The sequence below is a fragment of the Zea mays genome, chromosome 4, assembly GCF_902167145.1.
Source record: "Zea mays cultivar B73 chromosome 4, Zm-B73-REFERENCE-NAM-5.0, whole genome shotgun sequence".
NCBI lineage: Eukaryota > Viridiplantae > Streptophyta > Magnoliopsida > Poales > Poaceae > Zea > Zea mays.
The window spans coordinates 139,039,994-139,058,791 of record NC_050099.1 but is presented as its reverse complement, the minus strand read 5'-3'; the positions used below and the strand labels follow the sequence as shown (position 1 = coordinate 139,058,791).

General features: G+C 42.1%; 2 protein-coding genes across 4 annotated transcripts; one reads left to right on the top strand and one right to left on the bottom strand.

Moving 5' to 3' along the window:
* Positions 1-253: 253 nt before the first annotated feature.
* On the top strand, positions 254-1,727 carry LOC100273793 (uncharacterized). Its single transcript, NM_001148195.1, has 3 exons — positions 254-774; positions 878-1,195; positions 1,292-1,727. Exons 1-3 carry the CDS (start codon positions 592-594, stop codon positions 1,550-1,552), a joined length of 762 nt encoding a protein of 253 aa, NP_001141667.1. The 5' UTR covers positions 254-591; the 3' UTR covers positions 1,553-1,727.
* Positions 1,728-2,934: 1,207 nt separating this feature from the next.
* Positions 2,935-8,277, bottom strand: LOC100274674 (tRNA (guanine(37)-N1)-methyltransferase 1). Of its 3 annotated transcripts, XR_564934.4 has the most exons (12): positions 7,962-8,240; positions 7,724-7,821; positions 7,364-7,468; positions 7,013-7,075; positions 6,859-6,932; positions 5,888-6,410; positions 5,694-5,780; positions 5,130-5,282; positions 4,460-4,566; positions 4,103-4,177; positions 3,323-3,509; positions 2,935-3,227 (listed from the first exon to the last, which is right to left on the bottom strand). XR_564934.4 is itself a non-coding variant. In NM_001148994.2 (11 exons), exons 1-11 carry the CDS (start codon positions 8,063-8,065, stop codon positions 3,426-3,428), a joined length of 1,473 nt encoding a protein of 490 aa, NP_001142466.2. In that variant the 5' UTR covers positions 8,066-8,277; the 3' UTR covers positions 3,027-3,425. The 3 variants fall into 3 exon arrangements, 1 of the variants encoding a protein (NP_001142466.2); XR_564935.3 differs by lacking the exon at positions 7,724-7,821 and having other exon boundaries at positions 7,962-8,101; NM_001148994.2 differs by having other exon boundaries at positions 3,027-3,509; positions 7,962-8,277.
* Positions 8,278-18,798: the final 10,521 nt, after the last annotated feature.

Sequence of the window (18,798 nt, the reverse complement as noted above, 5' to 3'; positions counted from 1 at the left end):
GTAACAATTAATGTGCTGGTATGGAATAGGAATACTTCTGTAACTTTCCGTGTTGGTCCATGACATCTAATTAATGTGTATGACATAAAATTAAGGGGGATATTGATTAAGACACATCTTGATTAAGCTAACCAGTTGTTGTTTTAAAAAAAACGTACAACAGCCTAAAAGTGTGCATATATTAAGACACGTGGATATGGATGTATACATTCACAAAAATCAGATCAGCCAACTAAAGCTCTTACGGCCAGGCCATCATCCCGTTCCGCCGAGTGAGCACATCACATCAGATCAAAATCGGCGCGTCCAAGCGTGGTTCCGGCGTGTAGCTAGTACACGGGGAGACGAGCCGGGAGCCCCTGGCCACAAGTCTCCCCGGCGAGTCCTCCACCACAAGCTCGCCCGGCAGCGGCAGCTCACTGATTGCTCCAGTTGCGTGCTCGCGCGCGCAAGCTCGTCCTCCTCCATCGCAGTCGGTGGCCTTATCTTGTTCGTCCTTGCCTCCCTCGTTGTTGCGACTTGCGAGACGACAGGACAGGATAGCGAGCTGGGCCTGGGAGTATAGACCGCAGACAGAGAGGTGGAGCGGCCATGAAGATCCAGTGCGACGCGTGCGAGGGCGCGGCTGCCACCGTGGTGTGCTGCGCCGACGAGGCCGCGCTGTGCGCGCGCTGCGACGTCGAGATCCACGCCGCCAACAAGCTCGCCAGCAAGCACCAGCGCCTCCCGCTCGAGGCTCTCTCCGCCAGCCTCCCGCGCTGCGACGTCTGCCAGGTACGTACATCACCAGCGCATTGCGCATGCGCCACACGCGGCACAAGGCAGGCAGGCACGAGCTAACAACGAGGCCACCACCCCGCCCCGCGCGCGCTCGCAGGAGAAAGCGGCGTTCATCTTCTGCGTGGAGGACCGGGCGCTCTTCTGCCGGGACTGCGACGAGCCCATCCACGTCCCGGGCACGCTCTCCGGGAACCACCAGCGCTACCTCGCCACCGACATCCGCGTCGGCTTCGCCTCCGCTTCGTCAGCGTGCAGTGACGCCTGCGACGCCCACGACGACTCCGACCACCACGCCCCGCCCAAGGCCGCCGTCTCCTCCGCGGCGCAGCAGGTGCCCTCGCCGCCGCAGTTCCTGCCACAGGGCTGGGCCGTCGACGAGCTCCTGCAGTTCTCCGACTGCGAGTCCAGCGACAAGGCAAGACGATAGCGCAAGCTCCGGTCCATGACCAACAACCTGCCTGCGTGCACCCACCGTCTCATGCATGGTCTTGTGTGTGTGTGTGTTTTGCAGCTGCACAAGGAGTCCCCGCTCGGGTTCAAGGAGCTGGAGTGGTTCACCGACATCGACCTCTTCCACGAGCAGACGCCGAAAGCCGGCAGGAGATTGGCTGAGGTACCGGAGCTTTCCGGAACCCAGGCCGCGAACGACGCGGCGTACTACAGGCCAGCCAAAGCCACTGCCACTGCCGGCGCCGGGGTGCGCCAGAGCAAGAAGGCCCGGACCGAGGTCACCGACGACGAGGACCACCTCATCGTCCCTGATCTCGGCTAAAATAAAAGAAAGGGCAGGAGTTTTGTTTCTTCTCCTGCTGTGTGTACAACCAGTGTCGTGTCGTGCATCTTTGACTGTAGTATTGCACAGCTGTGAACATGATAACTCTAAGCACACTTTGTGTCTTTGTTGCTACGCTAGTCTATACTATACTTAAAGCACCAGTTTCAACGGTCGTCATGCGTCATTTTTTTTACAAATAACCCCTCATAGCTATAGCACAGGCACGTCATGGCGGCCTACTAACTGTGTCGGGCTAGCCCGTTAGCCCGTCGATCCATTTAATTAAATCAGCGTGACAACGCCCGACACGGGCTAGATGCACGCGGGCCACAACTATGGCACAAACACGTCATGCCGGCCTGCTAACTGTGTCAGGCCAGCCCGTTAGCCCGTCGATCTATTTAATTAAATCAGCGTAAAATGTTAAAAAACGGTGCAGGAGGTGAGTTCGAACCCATGCCCTGATGGAAGAAGGGCGGGAGACACTGGGTGAAACTGTCTAACCAGTAGAACATCACGCTAGGGCTAGATGCACGCGGGCCACAACTATGGCACAAACACGTCATGCCGGCCTGCTAGGAGGTGAGTTCGAACCCATGACCTGATGGAAGAAGGGCGGGAGACACTGGGTGAAACTGTCTAACCAGTAGAACATCACGCTAAAATATTTTTAATATTGAATATAAATTGTATATAGGTATATACGTTTTTTTGTAAAATAAAAAAATAATCGTGTCGGGCCGGGCCAGCACTATGGGCCGAGGCTACAGCCCAAGCACGACACGACGTTCTTTGCTCTTGCAAGCATTAGGTTGTTTCTGAGACCACATTGGCGCAATGGACTACATGGTGTTTGAGGTTGTTGAATTAGATGGAGCAGCAATGATTTGTCACACTAACAGCAAAATGAATGGTTATTTGTTGGTTTCAAACGTTAGTAATTGCTACGAAGTATCGTAATTTATATGGAGCGCATCCAGTTTTTATTGATGACTGACTTTAGCAATCACTCTATATTTTAATCTATCTTTTTTATAAGTTTGACTTGATGGGACTTATTTTATAAATTTGATCTCACAAATTTTCTCTTATTTGGTCTATGTATGATGAAATTATGTCATTTTATAATCTCTGTTCATTCAGTCAATCGTTATGAACTCTCTTCTAATCGCTCACTTCATTGGCCGTGTTGTACCAAGACATATTTGCATGGAGTAAACAATAACATCAGTTAGCCAAATAAAAAAATATATTATACAGAGAGCGGAGACAATCAATATAAAATCTTAAAAAAATTTATGGATAGTTTACGTGGGTATTGTTGTAAACCGTCGCAACGCACGGGCAACCGACTAGTAGCAGTCTAAGAGACACTTCGATGTTTTTAACATAACATTTCCTCGAACACCTGACACTTTCACTTGGGTACAGAGAGCTCGAGTGACAAGTACTACAAACGGTCCTGAGTTCTGACCAAATTTTCTTCAAATCAATAACAAAACCATGTAAAAAGTCAATACATTAGATGACAGGGAACTTCCTGTAAACTAAACCCAAAAAAAAAAACATGACAGTGAACTTCCTGTAAACTAAACCGATGGCACCACGCTTTGAATCAGATGTTACCAGCGTCTTGATTCATCCACCAACATCTTCAATGGTTATATGACACCTGATCACTCACATTTAGCATCAGAAATAGCTTGTTAACCCTCCTTGCGGATGGTGATCCAGATCAGATATAATCATATAACTACAACTACTAACCCCAGAATCATCAGCACATTTGCTATTTATTTGGTAAAGCTCCAAAAAAAACTGCAGGTGGATGAGTAAAAACTTCAGGAGCACAATATCAGCATGGCATGGTCTACTTGGCAACTGATTCGATGTGATTTTCACTGTCCCCCTTAAGACACTCCATGGGTAGCTTGAAGCTTAAACAAAACATAGCCTGCAACAAATGTCAAACATAAAAGTAAATTCTCTAAAAAATCAATGTCATCCTACTGAAACTAAAAACAACTGAACTTGCATTAGTCTGTTGGCCATATCCATGTATTTCTCTATTGTTCTCAGATGAGAAGGTATTTTTCATTAGGCTAGGCCTACAAAAAATAAGAATCCCCAATGTTTGCCAACTACCCCAGATTTCATTGAAACCAGCAAAGTTAGCTGATTTTAACATTTTAGGTGAAGAGTTTAGTATCTATCAGTATCAGTCATTGCTGCATGGTTACTGTTATCAGTGGCACTATTGGGATCCACGGCATAAAAGAACTTTGAAAACTATTATGCCAGTTTCAAGCTTCAGAGAAAGATCATATTCTAAAATATTTTTTACTCCCTTAGTCCCTTCACCATGGAAACAAATGCCACAGTTCGTGAATGCCATTCAATAAGAGGATTTTTAGTATTGATTTTGGGCTTTACATTTATAGTCCAAGGCTAAACTTTTGAGGCAAGGTCAAATCTTAAGTTCAATACAAAACATAAAAGTGTGTGCCTGGTCTCGTTGGCAAGTATACTGAATAAAACATTACATACCTTGTTTGGTGCAACATCACGAACCCTATGGAATATTGGTTCTGCTATTGTAGCACTTAATTTATTCTGAGCTTCCTGCATAAAGGGAAAATGTTTAAGTCAAAAATCAAAGCAGCACTATCTCACAGTTGACAGTACATACAGGTGGCATATAATGACAGTCATGATGAGATCGATTACATCACAGCTAGTAAGGCTATCTCCAGCAGCTTACCCATCCTCATACCCATATTTAAATTCCACTCTGCGAACAGTTCAGTCTACAGCTTGAAACAGTGCAAAATAGTGTTTTGGGTGACCATATGGGTGAACTGCTGTGCTGGACATGGTCTAATAAGTATCAGTGATTGAACTTACAGAGAGAATTGATTCTTCAGATTCACAAGAACGGATGAAACAATAACAGTGTATCCAAGGTAGTGATCCCGTCCAGTATTTCTTTTGGATGAGACCATCAAAACAATCTGTAAAAGGTCCATATCATGAACCAAAACTCAGAATAACTGTAGCTAATATATAATGACAACTGAATGCACAGAATATTTTCCAAACAATGACTACATATTTGCTAACTGTAGGCAGAACTTCTAAGTTACTTAATGTACAAAAGAAAATCCTGCCACCAGAATACCAACCAAAGCTTCTAGTTGCCAATGGGCAAAGCGCATGATGGATGCTGATGCAAGCAAGGAATACATAATGCAGTTGTCCAAGAATAAGAGTTTGGCTCGAGTGAACTAACTAAATTTTAGACCAGTCATTTAACACCGTTTTAAAAAGTCTCAGCTTTAAGTTTTGGATTCAAAAGCATAGGAGGTGTTCAAATGACACATGGAGAACACAGGAAATTCAATTAAAGCCCGTCAGCAATAAGCAGAAAAGAGGGGCCAGGTCAGATGTCCAGAAATGTTATAAATGAGTATTCATAACCAATAGAGTTTCCATATCATGCTATAAAAAAAGCCAATGGCTACAATGTGATGCTATAATTAAATTATAACACAAAAGCATGAGGATAAAAAATTACCGAGGAACTGCAAAGCGGAAGCAGGTAGATTCATCAGTACATGATCAAAGTGTTCCCATGGCTTGGATGGCAGTGGCCCTAATCCTCTCACTCTCTTTTTGTTTTGTCTTTTTGTTTTATTAGCATCTGCATCTTGGCAATCAGGTTCATCACCTATTGGAGACAGGTAGAAAATTTTAGTTTAATTAGGAATCTGGCACACTCAAAGAAGTTTCGTGAAAATAAGGGAGTGATTCGTTGGTTGCATTAGGCTTAGCTTGCATTAGACCTTATGCACTGCACAGCCTAAGACAGCATAAATGTATACAATGTCTTGGTGTTTGGTTGTCGTGCATAGGCGAGCTGTGTTTGGTGATATTGTGTTGCATGCAGTCACCTCCATGTCCTAGTAGACAACTACTATTCTAGTACAGATGACGGAAGTGGGAATATGTCATTTTTGAGTGCATCATTGGCTTGTCACTTGTGCCAACGAAATCTCACATACTAGCCAAACCCGGGTAAATTGACTTCTTGCAAGTTTACTACTTACTAAAGACACTGCAGAATACACAGCATAGTTACCTTCTTCTGAAGTTTGTTGTCGCTTTTTAGTAGTAGTGCTTGCCGCAGAGGATTCATTAGCACCATTTTTAATGTCCTCTCGAACATCTAGAAAGAGTTGAAGAAAAACTAGTAGAGTTAGACAGTTAGTGTGTGAGGACCACAAACACTCAATATCCAGGGGTGAATAGGAATCTCATAAGAAAAGAAGGCACCATTATGGTTTCCATTTGAAGAAGAAATTTCATTAGGTGGAACCCCTTCTTTAGAATAGGATTCATCAGTGGCAACTTGAGAGTCTGATCTAGTTTCCAGGCCAGGCACAGTCATCAATTTTTGCATGAACACTCTAGCATCCATGTTGTAGGCGAATATATAGTCCTCCACCTTGTTAATCTTTGCATTAGTTCTTAGATAATGAACACTATCTGGATTCAAGTCATTTGCATATACAACACAACCTTTCTGAGCAGACGGGATTGAAAATGGACCTATACCAGCAAACATGTCACATATAACATCTCCTTTCTTGAACAGGGAAACTAATCTGATATGCTCATGCTCGAGTCTTGAATTCCAGTAGACCAAACCATAATCAAGTCTGAATGTTGCACCATATTGTTTAATTTCAGTAACCATATCATTTTTCCCTGCTAAGATCTCAAACTTCGGGACTCTAAATTCATTTGTTATTGTCCCCACTTTATTCACCACGGTCTGAATCCTTGGATAATTTTTCTGCATATAGATATGATATTGAATGATTAGTGAATTATTAAGCAAGCAACATAGTTTATGATGTTTTCAGATATTCTGATCATCAATAAATCAACAAAGTTAGGCAGCAAAATTTCACATATGTTCATGATATTATCTAATGTTTCCAGTGTTAACTGCTCACAGTGTCAATTCATTTAATACTACTTCGTGTCAATGCAAGTTCCCATCAACCAGCATTGAAGAAATGAAGAGTACGATAAATTGACAACATTTCTAAATCTGTACAAGGCAATCTGCAGAGCTTGCAAGTTTGGTTATGAACCCCTTTTTGGAACATTTTTTGTACAAAATATATATGGCATATGCGTCCTGCATGCATGGTGTTGTGATTTGTGAATCAGAGAGTCTAAGAATATATAAAGCGAGCAAGTTACTAAGAAAAAGAAGTACGTAGAAGTGTGCTTACGTCATAGATAACCTTTGCTATGACATCTTTATATGCTAGCAAGTCATCAGATATGTTCAGATGAGCAACATGACCTGCAGACATCATACAAAAAATATTTAAAAAGAGATAACAACAAAATCAAGAAAAGTATCATCAAGTTTAGTATACTTAACAATTGTCTCAAACGAAGAGGGTACCTCCACTCCAGCAGGCAGGATTCGCTTCAAAATGTGATCTATCAGAAATTTAAAAAAAAACATTGATCAAACCCATAATATTAAAAAATTTAAAAATGGTTGAACTGGTTTTGTCAGCTCAAAACTCATCAATAAAGGAAAAGGCAAATGTCGATGACAATTAATAAGCAGCAATGGGTGAATTATGGCACCCTTTTTAGTAAAGAAGACTTAAAACTTCATAGAAAATTTATAGAACAAAAGAATATGGAAGATATGTACCACAAAGTCGAACGATACTAAAACATAACAGAAATCAGATTATAAAGAAAAGATCTTAAACAGACCTGCACTCCAATATGAATAACCTAGGGTCAATGTGTAAGGTACAACTTCAACATTGCATAGTTGCTTCAATGAATCAAGCGCCTGCTGTGACATGTCAGATAAATCTGCACACCAAAACATTAACACGGGTAAGTCATTATCCTTTAAATACCAAGAGACTGATCAGGACAGAAAATTGTGTTGCAAGAGTCAGAGATTTCTGAAGCCACAGGAACATTTCAAATAGCCTTATATTATAGTTCAATGGAGTAATGTGCTGGCTATTCCAACATGATTTGGTGACGTGGCGCTGCAATGTTTGCTCAGTTAATAGTGTAATTTTTTTGCAACTGACAGAGCCCATCCTAAGAGTAACATACCGGGCTTCTGAATCCTTTCAGACAGTATGACGAGCCGGTTCTTGTCGCCCTCGGGGTCCTCAACTACAGGTTTAACCCTTGGCTTGTCGAGCAGATAACTAAAATCACAGATGGGGAAGGGAAATGAGCCCCCAATTAGTCGTTGACGCAACGGATACTATAACTAAGTTATCCGTTCGTTTTTCATGTTCCTACCAGATTAATTGGATTGGAACCTGGAACAAGGGAGAAACGTTACCCGGAGCGAAGGAGGCGGGTAACTGCGGAGGCGAGCTCACGGGGGATGCGGAGCGCCAAGAGCTCTAACCGCTGCTCGAACTTGCTCTCATCCAGCTTCTCCATAGCCCCTCTCCGGCTCTCCCTCTCTTTCTCTCTCACACACTCTCTCTCTCTTGAACTCCTCCCTCTGGCTGGAGGTTTCTAGGGTTTTGGCCGCTGGGGAATCGGGAAACGGAGCGGGCGTGGCGGTGGCCGCTGGGTGGCGTTTGGGTCGTCCGAATTTTTTTTTAACTTTAGCTATTAAGTTTGACTGATGGACGACTTAATTTCTTTTTTAGACGTTTTGCTCGACGTCAAGGCTGGTGACGTTGGGTAAACATGTCTCGACGGCACGCTGATAATTGATGTGATCTATTTCTACGCCTCACGATTGTGGCGCCGAACTAGACAATGGCTGATTGGATAAGGAGAAGAAACGGATTTCACAGGAAAGGGTGCGTGCTTTTGAAAGGCTTCCTGTGCGACCGTGCCTGACATCTCCCTGACGCAACTACAACACACAACCTCCCTGACAGCTTGATATCATGGAGCACCACGCTACAGCATATAGACAGTTTTTTTATATATGGAAGCCGGTTTAAAATGACAATAATGAGACTATCCACGTCACTTGTAGGTATGAGTGCTTTGAGTAGGACTTATGCTTCTTAAACCGTCGTTATTAGCATGTAGGGTATAATTTTTTATTCTTTTGTTTTAAAGATATTAGATGGTTATACATCCTTTTTCGATCATCTTATATACCGTATTTTTTATCTACGTGCCGACGTCTGACACTATCACGCTGACACATACATATGTACCCATGCATGTTCGGCAGAGGCAACTGGGAGACCATTGCCTAGGTCGGTTCCAAAATCTATGCATCGAGCTAGGTCACATGAGCTGACAGCGTGTATCGAGATACCATCGCATTAGGTACCTCGACGCCATGGCTTATGACGCGAGACATGTTTGAGCGCTATGAGCCATAACACCGAGAAATAGGTCAAAACAACGACATTAAATCGGGTCAAACGTAAATTTTTTTCTGAAAAGGGCTAAAATAAAAAAATCGGCTTGGATTGTGGGATATCGGTGGAAATTATATCAGCTGTTTGGGTCGTGGTTCATGAGAACGAGAAATAAACACGGAAGAGGATATGGAAATAGACCTTTTTCCATAAATCGTATTAGATCATCTTCATCAACATGACCTATAAAAATGTTTTATAGTTTAAAAATAAGTATATTTTTATAGAAAATAAGGCACCAACAAAATATTATGATCTAACAGTAAAGTCTTAAATCTAAATTATAGGGCAGACCACTACGGTTTAGTATATTTGATGTACTTGAGATGGTGCCCTATATTTTTTAATCAAATTTTATAAAATAAGGCATTATTGGAGTAATTTTTTTTCTTTATATAGCCCTATATTTCAATTTGAGACATCAGTTTGAGGCATTGTTGGAGATGCTCTTAGAGCAATTTCAGGAGACTTTCTATATCCTTCCTAATTAATATGAATAGAATTTTTTTTGTAGAAAAAATGTCTTCCACCAGCTTATTTAAATAGTTATCCAAATACAGTTATCTTCTATTCTGGGTTTATCGCTAGCAAAAAATAGAAAATACGAATGACTCTAGAGTGAAAACAATATATAGACAAGTTGTTAGAGATTAGAAAGATATACAAAGTAGTTTTTATGCAAACGACTCTCCAAATGATAATTTAGAGAATGAAATTTAGAAAGACTCTTGGAGACACTTTTGGAGAAGTAAAAAAATACACAATTCAAAGAAAATAAATAAATTGTAAAAACTTTTAAAAATAAAAACTACATATCTCATAAAAATGGTATAATATTATTCCTCGTATTTTTTCACCTCTTTTATATTTTCTTTATCATCTAACTGTAATTGTTTGGTCGGTTTTTTCATGGTAAGTTTATGGTCCTTTTTATGTCATTGTTCGTATCAGGGTTGGACTGATCTAGCAAACAATATTGGCTCGTCCTATAGATTTTGTTCAACATGCTCCTCTCCATGATAGAGGATTCATTGACACTCATTTCTGGTTCCTTCCCTTTGCTTTGTGTTCTGTAACACCCTTATTTTTGGGTATAAAAATTTCTGTGCTCTTTACTCAAAATTCAGGTGTCTTCACTTTTCTTTTCCCTTTATCAAAACATTAGAGAATTATTTTGGTTCTATATTGGCGAGAGCCCTAAAAATGCCATTATTGTTGCATTCTTGCTGTTGCACAGTGTTTCTAAGTGAAATAAGTGTTTGAAACATGTTAATATATCTTGTAGAAGTCTCCCATAAAATTTCATATTTTTCTAAATATTTTTCTATTTTTCAAAATTTAAAACCTATTTATTTGAGGTACTTAAAAACATTTTTCAAAAGTTCTAAATATGTTTTTTGAGTTTATTGGGTGCCAAATCATGTCTAAGAATTTTTCCTATAATTTTTGGAACCTTCAAGATATTTTTCGGATATTAAAAATGACTTCAGACATTTTTTGAAATTACATTTAATTTTAAAAATAAGATAATTACGAAAAATAAATATCTTTAAACCCTAGCAATATATATATGGTTGGAATCCTCTCATCGATCCCTTTCCGAATTCGAAACCCCACCCCCAATCTAGATCTGAAACTGCCGAAATTGCTCGCCGAAGTTCGGGACGGTTCCAACTCCGGTGAACAATTACTTTCTGAAAGGGAAATATAGTTTAACCTTTTCCTATAAATAATTTTGGTGGTTGAATGCCTAACACAAATAATTGGACTAACTAGTTTGCTCTAGATTATATTCTACAGGTACATAAAGGTTCAACACAAACCAATAAAAGATCAAGTTATGGTTCAAAAAGAAAGGAGCAAAAGAAACCGAAGTGTGCCATGATCTAGTGCACCAGGCCGTACAACTCCAAACTCTTCAGCTTCGGGTTTCACAGACGCCGCTCCGCTATAATTCACCGGACTGTCTGGTGTGCCACCGGACTGTCCAGTGCACCAGCGGAGCAACGGCTCTCCAGCGCAACGGTCGACTGCACAGTGCCCTGACAACGCTACAGTTCGCGGCAGAAGTCAGAGCAGAGGTAAGAGGCGCACCAGACAATGAACAGTGCCTGTCCGGTGCAACCAGAAATCAGCGCTCCAATGGTCGACTGCGTCAGAACCCTAACGGTTGGGTGACGTGACTGGCGCACCGGATAGTGTCCAATGGCGCACCGGACTGTCCGGTGCGCCCTAAAAGTCGCCTAGAGGGGGCGGTGAATAGACGGAAACTGAAATTTACAACTTTAAACACAACTACAAGCCGAGATTAGCGTTAGAAATAAAACCAAGTCCAAAAGAGAGGGTGAAAACAAATCATAAGAAAATGAAGAGAGTGACACGGTGATTTGTTTTACCGAGGTTCGGTTCTTGCAAACCTAGTCCCCGTTGAGGTGGTCACAAAGACCGGGTCTCTTTCAACCCTTTCCCTCTCTCAAACGGTCACCTAGACCGAGTGAGCTTTCTCCTTATCAAACGGGTTACTTGGACCCCTTACAAGGACCACCACAACTTGTTGTCTCTTGCTTTGGTTACAAGTGTCTTGAGAACAAGAAAGAGGAAGAAGAAAGCGATCCAAGCGACAAGAACTCAAATGAACACGAAAATCTCTCTCACAAGTCACTAAGCGTTTGGAGTGGTTTTGGACTTTGGAGAGAATTTGATCTCTTGTTTGTGTCTTGGAGTAAAGTCTAGAGCTCTTGTATTGAATGCAATATGCTGGAAACTTGGATGCTTGAAGTGGTGGTGGTTGGGGGGTATTTATAGCCCCAACCACCAAACCAACCGTTGGGGAGGCTGTCTGTCGATGGGCGCACCGGACAGTCCGCGCACTGTAGTGGTGCTATGACGCTAAACCCTAAACCATGTCCGCGCACTGTAGTGGTGGTTTAGCGGTGCTCTGGCGCTGCTCTGACTCTGCGCGAACTGTCCGCGCACTGTAGTGGTGGTTTAGCGGTGCTCTGGCGCTGCTCTGACTCTGCGCGAACTGTCCGCGCACTGTAGCGATGCTCTGACGCTAAACCCTAAACCCTGTCCGCGACTGTAGTGGTGGTTTAGCGGTGCTTTGGCGCTGCTCTGACTCTGCGCGAACTGTCCGCGCACTGTAGCGCTTTTGCAGGTGTCCGTTGGAGTGGACCGTTGCGCTGGAGCCGTTGCTCTGCTGGCCCACCGGACAGTCCGGTGAATTATAGCGGAGCGACTCTCTAGAAACCCGAAGGTGAAGAGTTTGAGTCGATCGCCCCTGGTGCATCGGACACTGTCCGGTGGCACACCGGACAGTCCAGTGCGCCAGACCAGGGTTCTCTTTGGTTTCTTTTGCTCTTTTCTTTTTGAACCCTAACTTGGATGTTTTATTGGTTTGTGCTGAACCTTTGGCACCTATAGAATATATAATCTAGAGCAAACTAGTTAGTCCAATTATTTGTGTTGGGCATTTCAACCACCAAAATCATTTAGGAAAAGGTTTGACCCTATTTCCCTTTCAATCTCCCCCTTTTTGGTGATTGATGCCAACACAAACCAAAGCAAATATATAAGTGTAGAATTGAACTAGTTTGCATAAGGTAAGTGTAAAGGTTGCTTGGAATTAAACCAATTTATACATTCACTATATATGCATGGATTACTTTCTTTCTTTTAACATTTTGGACCACTAGTTTTGTTTTTGCAAATTCTTTTGGAAAATCTTTTCAAAGACTTTTTGAAAATAGTCAAAGGTACATGAATAAGATTTCAAGAAGCATTTTCAAGATTTGAAATTTTTCTCCCTGTTACAAATGCTCTTCCTTTGACTTACACAAAACTCCTCCTGGATGAAATTCTCCTCTTAGTGTTCAAGAGGGTTTTACCAATATGAAAAAGAATTAGATACCAATTGAAAATCCTTCTCTAAACATATCAATTTGAAATATAGATATAAATTGAAAACTTTATTTCGAAAATTTTGAAATTGGTGGTGGTGCGGCCCTTTTGCTTTGAGCTTAATATTTCTCCCCCTTTGGCATTAATCGCCAAAAACGGAGTCTTTTGTGAGCCCTTTTACTTTCTCCCCATTGGTATGAGTAATAAGAGTGAAGATTATACCAAAAGTGGAGAGTGGAATGATTTGGAGTGACGGCGAAGGGTAAATAATACCGATAGAGTGGAGTGGAAGCCTTGTCTTCGCCGAAAACTCCATTTCCCTTTCAGTCTACGACTTAGCATAGGAATTCACTTGAAAACTCATTAGTCGTAGACATAAAACAGATATGATCAAAGGTATATAAATGAGCTATGTGTGCAAATGTCAATAAAAGTTCCGAGAATCAAGAATGTTTAGCTCATTCCTAAGTTTGGTAAAGGTTTTCTCATCTAATGGTTTGGTAAAGATATCGGCTAGTTGTTCTTTGGTGCTAACATAAGCTATCTCGATATCCCCCTTTGTTGGTGATCCCTCAAAAAGTTATACCGAATGACTATGTGCTTAGTTCGGCTGTGTTCAACGGGATTATTCGCCATGCGGATTGCACTCTCATTGTCACATAGGAGAGGGACTTTGCTCAATTTGTAGCCATAGTCCCTGAGGGTTTGCCTCATCCAAAGCAATTGCGCGCAACAATGGCCTACGACAATATACTCGGCTTCGGCGGTAGAAAGAGCTACTAAATTTTGTTTCTTTGAAGCCCAAGACACCAGGGATCTCCCTAGAAACTGACAAGTCCCTGATGTGCTCTTCCTATCAATTTTACACCCTACCCAATCAGCATCTGAATAACCTATTGAAAGTCGCCTAGAGGGGGGGCGAATAGGCAAATCTGAAATTTATAAACTTTAAGCACAACTACAAGCCGGGGTTAGCGTTAGAAATAAAGTCGAGTCCGGAAGAGAGGGCGAAAACAAATCACAAGCAAATGAAGAGTGTGACACGGTGATTTGTTTTATCGAGGTTCGGTTCTTGCAAACCTACTCCCCGTTGAGGTGGTCACAAAGACCGGGTCTCTTTCAACCCTTTCCCTCTCTCAAACGGTCACCTAGACCGAGTGAGCTTTTCTCCTCAATCAATTGGGACACTTAGTCCCCACAAGGACCACCACACAATTGGTGTCTCTTGCTTTGATTACAAAGGTGTTGAGAACAAGAATGGGGAAGAAGAAAAGCGATCCAACCGACAAGAACTCAAATGAACACAAATGTCTCTCTCACTAGTCACTAATTTGTTTGGAGTGGTTCCGGACTTGGGAGAGGATTTGATCTCTTTGTTTGTGTCTTGGAGTGAAGTCTAGAGCTCTTGTATTGAATGTGATGGCTGAAAACTTGGATGCCTTGAAGTGTGGTGATTGGGGGTATTTATAGCCCCAACCACCAAAATGCCCATTGGGGAAGGCTGCAGTCGATGGGCGCACCGGACAGTCCGTTGCGCCACCGGACACTATCCGGTGCGCCAGCCACGTCACCTAACCGTTAGGGTTCGACCGTTGGAGCTCTGACAAGTGGGGCCACCGGACAATCCGGTGGTGCACCGGACAGTCCCTGTTCACTGTCCGGTGCGCCTTCTGGCGCCTTCTCTGACTCTACGCGTGCTGTCCACGCGCTGTAGCTCACTGTTCACCTTTTGCAGACGACCGTTGGCGCTGTAGCCGTTGCTCCGCATGGCACACCAGACAGTCCGGTGCCACACTGGACAGTCCGGTGAATTATAGCGAAGTGGCATTTCCAGAAACCCGAAGATGGCGAGTTCGAGTTGATCCACCCTGGTGCACCGGACAGTCCGGTGCGCCAGACCAGGGCAGCCTTTGGTTTCTTTTGCTTCTTTCTATTTGAACCCTTTCTTGGACTTTTTATTGGTTTGTGTTGAACCTTTGGCACTTGTAGAACTTATAATCTAGAGCAAACTAGTTAGTACAATTATTTGTGTTGGGCAATTCAACCACCAAAATCATTTTGGAAAAGGTTTGACCTTATTTCCCTTTCAATCTCCCCCTTTTTGGTGATTGATGCCAACACAAACCAAAGCAAATATATAAGTGCAGAATTGAACTAGTTTGCATATTGTAAGTGCAAAGGTTACTTGGAATTAAACCAATTTTTATTTTCATAAGATATGCATGGATTGCTTTCTTCATTTTAACATTTTGGACCACGCTTGCACCACTTGTTTTGTTTTTGCAAATCTTTTTGGAAAATCTTTTCAAAGTCTTTTTGCAAATAGTCAAAAAGTATATGAATAAGATTTCGAGAAGCATTTTTAAGATTTGAAATTTTCTCCCCCTGTTTCAAATGCTTTTCCTTTGACTAAACAAAACTCGCCCTCAATGAAATTCTCCTCTTAGTGTTCAAGAGGGTTTTAGATATTAATTTTGAAAGAGGTCATACCAATTTGAAATTATATAAGATACCAATTGAAAAGTTCTTTAATACAAGTTGAAAGACTGCATTTAAACAATTTTTGAAATTGGTGGTGGTGTGGTGTGGTGCGGTCCTTTTGCTTTGGGCTAATACTTTCTCTCCATTTGGCATGAATCGCCAAAAACGGATACTTTGCGAGTGAAATATGAGCCCTCTGTGGCAATCAATATATGAGTGAAGTATTATACCAAAGTGAAGAGCGATGTGGAGTGACGACGAAGGGTAAATAATACGATGAAGTGGAGTGGAAGCCTTGTCTTCGTCGAAGACTCCATTTCCCTTTCAATCTATGACTTAGCATAAAGTACACTTGAAAACCACATTAGTCATAGCAAATGAAAGAGAGATGATCAAATGTACATATATTAGCTAAGTGTGCAAAGTGTCAATCAAAATTCCTAGAATCAAGAATGTTTAGCTCATTCCTAAGTTTGGTAAAGGTTTTCTCATCTAATGGTTTGGTAAAGATATCGGCTAATTGTTCTTTGGTGCTAACATAAGCAATCTCGATATCCCCCCTATGTTGGTGATCCCTCAAAAAGTGATACCGAATGGCTATGTGCTTAGTGCGGCTGTGTTCAACGGGATTATCCGCCATGCAGATTGCACTCTTATTATCACATAGGAGAGGGACTTTGGTTAATTTGTAACCATAGTCCCTAAGGGTTTGCCTCATCCAAAGCAATTGCGCGCAACAATGACTTGCGGCAATGTACTCAGCTTCGGCGGTAGAAAGAGCTATAGAGTTTTGTTTCTTTGAAGCCCAAGACACCAGGGATCTTCCCAAGAACTGACAAGTCCCTGATGTGCTCTTTCTATCAATTTTACACCCTACCCAATCAGCATCTGAGTAACCTATTAAATCAAAGATGGATCCCTTGGGGTACCAAAGACCAAACTTAGGTGTATGAACTAAATATCTCAAGATTCGTTTCACGGCCCTAAGGTGAACTTCCTTAGGATTGGCTTGGAATCTTGCACACATGCATATGGAAAGCATAATATCCGGTCGAGATGCACATAAAAAGAATAAAGATCCTATCATCGACCGGTATACCTTTTGATCTACGGATTTACCTCCCGTGTCGAGGTCGAGATGCCCATTGGTTCCCATGGGTGTCTTGATGAGCTTGGCATCCTTCATCCCAAACTTGGTGAGTATGTCTTGAATGTACTTCGTTTGGCTGATGAAGGTGCCCTCTTGGAGTTGCTTGACTTGAAATCCTAAAAATACTTCAACTCCCCCATCATAGACATCTCGAATTTTTGAATCATGATCTTACTAAACTCTTCACAAGTAGATTTGTTAGTAGACCCAAATATGATATCATCAACATAAATTTGGCATACAAACAAATCATTTGTAATGGTTTTAGTAAAGAGTGTAGGATCAGCTTTGCCAACTTTGAAGCCATTAGTGATAAGAAAATCTCTTAGGCATTCATACCATGCTCTTAGGGCTTGCTTGAGCCCATAAAGCGCCTTAGAGAGTTTATAAACATGATTAGGGTACTCACTATCTTCAAAGCCGGGAGGTTGCTCAACATAGACCTCCTCCTTGATTGGTCCATTGAGGAAGACACTTTTCACGTCCATTTGGTAAAGCTTAAAGCCATGGTAAGTAGCATAGGCAAGTAATATACAAATTGACTCAAGCCTAGCTACGGGTGCATAGGTTTCACCGAAATCCAAACCTTCGACTTGTGAATATCCCTTGGCCACAAGTCGTGCTTTGTTCCTTGTCACCACACCATGCTCATCTTGCTTGTTGCGGAAGACCCACTTGGTTCCTACAACATTTTGATTAGGACGTGGAACAAGATGACATACCTCATTCCTCGTGAAGTTGTTGAGCTCCTCTTGCATCGCCAACAACCAATCCGAATCTCTTAGTGCATCTTCCACCCTGTATAGCTCAATAGAAGACACAAAAGAGTAATGTTCACAAAAATAAGCAACACGAGATCGAGTGGTTACTCCTTTATGAATATCGCCGAGGATGGAGTTCACGGGGTGATCTCATTGTATCGCTTGGTGGACTCTTGGGTGTGGCAGTCTTGGACCCTGATCATCTTCCTTGTCTTGATCATTGTCATCTCCCCATTGATCACTGTCCTCCTCTTGAGGTGGCTCTTCTTGATCTTCATTTTCATCCTCTTGAGCTTGATCCTCATCTTGGGTTGGTGGAGATGCTTGCATGGAAGATGACAGTTGATCTTGTGCTTGTGGAGGCTCTTCGGATTCCTTAGGACACACATCCCCAATGGACATGTTCCTTAGCGCGACGCATGGAGCCTCTTCATCATCTAGCTCATCAAGATCAACTTGCTCTACTTGAGAGCCGTTAGTCTCATAAAACACAATGTCACAAGAAACTTCAACTAGTCCAGTGGACTTGTTAAAGACTCTATATGCCCTTGTGTTTGAGTCATAACCAAGTAAAAAGCCTTCTACAGCCTTAGGAGCAAATTTAGATTTTCTACCTCTTTTAACAAGAATAAAGTATTTGCTACCAAAGACTCTAAAATATGAAACATTGGGCTTTTTATCGGTGAGGAGTTCATAAGATGTCTTCTTGAGGATTCGGTGAGGGTAGAGACGGTTGATGGCGTAGCAAGCGGTGTTAATTGCTTCCACCCAAAACCGGTCCGAAGTCTTGTACTCATCAAGCATGGTCCTCGCCATGTCAAGTAGAGTTCTATTCTTCCTCTCCACTACACCATTTTGTTGTGACGTGTAGGGAGACGAGAACTCATGCTTGATGCCCTCGTCCTTAAGAAAGCCTTCTATTTGTGAGTTCTTGAACTCCGTTCTTGTAACACCCCTAGTGTTACTAGAACTAAAACTTGACATGACATCATGTGCATTGACATGGTTGTGTTACAATATACCTATAATGCAATCACTATGACTAAAAATAATTTAAACCTAATGGGGTAATCGGGGAATAGAAAAAATGGAGTTCGCCAAACTTGGATTTGTTGTTTAAAACAGATCAGACCTCTAAGTGCAGGCAGTGAGGTTTGTGTAGCTTTGGAGTCCTGTAGAATCCAAACCAGGCGACTAGAGACTAATGGTTCTTTAGCAAAGTGAAATACCATATGTAGGAGCACAAGTTTCCTGAAGTTGTTGTGGTCTGGTGCTACACAAATTCGAGAGTAAAATGTCCTCAAACATGTGTTGTTGTCAGGCTACATGGCGCCCTATAACCTGATACAGTGTTAACAACTTAACTGTAGATTCTTGTTATGCTTAATCCATGGAGTTGTGACCCATGGCGTCTATAGAAAATTTGTTGATCACATATTAGTGAACAGTTTTGGTTAAGGAACATAAGCTCGTTGCCATATGAAGTAGTGA

Excerpts from the sequence above, each read along its gene's own strand:
- LOC100273793 (NM_001148195.1), top strand. The coding sequence starts at position 592 with ATGAAGATCCAGTGCGACGCGTGCGAGGGCGCGGCTGCCACCGTGGTG. Across the intron at positions 775-877 it reads CGCGCTGCGACGTCTGCCAG|GAGAAAGCGGCGTTCATCTT; the intron begins GTACGTACATCA and ends GCGCGCTCGCAG. Across the intron at positions 1,196-1,291 it reads ACTGCGAGTCCAGCGACAAG|CTGCACAAGGAGTCCCCGCT; the intron begins GCAAGACGATAG and ends TGTGTTTTGCAG.
- LOC100274674 (NM_001148994.2), bottom strand. The coding sequence starts at position 8,065 with ATGGAGAAGCTGGATGAGAGCAAGTTCGAGCAGCGGTTAGAGCTCTTG. Across the intron at positions 7,076-7,363 it reads TTATTCATATTGGAGTGCAG|ATCACATTTTGAAGCGAATC; the intron begins GTCTGTTTAAGA and ends AATTTCTGATAG. Across the intron at positions 4,567-5,129 it reads TTCCGCTTTGCAGTTCCTCG|ATTGTTTTGATGGTCTCATC; the intron begins GTAATTTTTTAT and ends GACCTTTTACAG.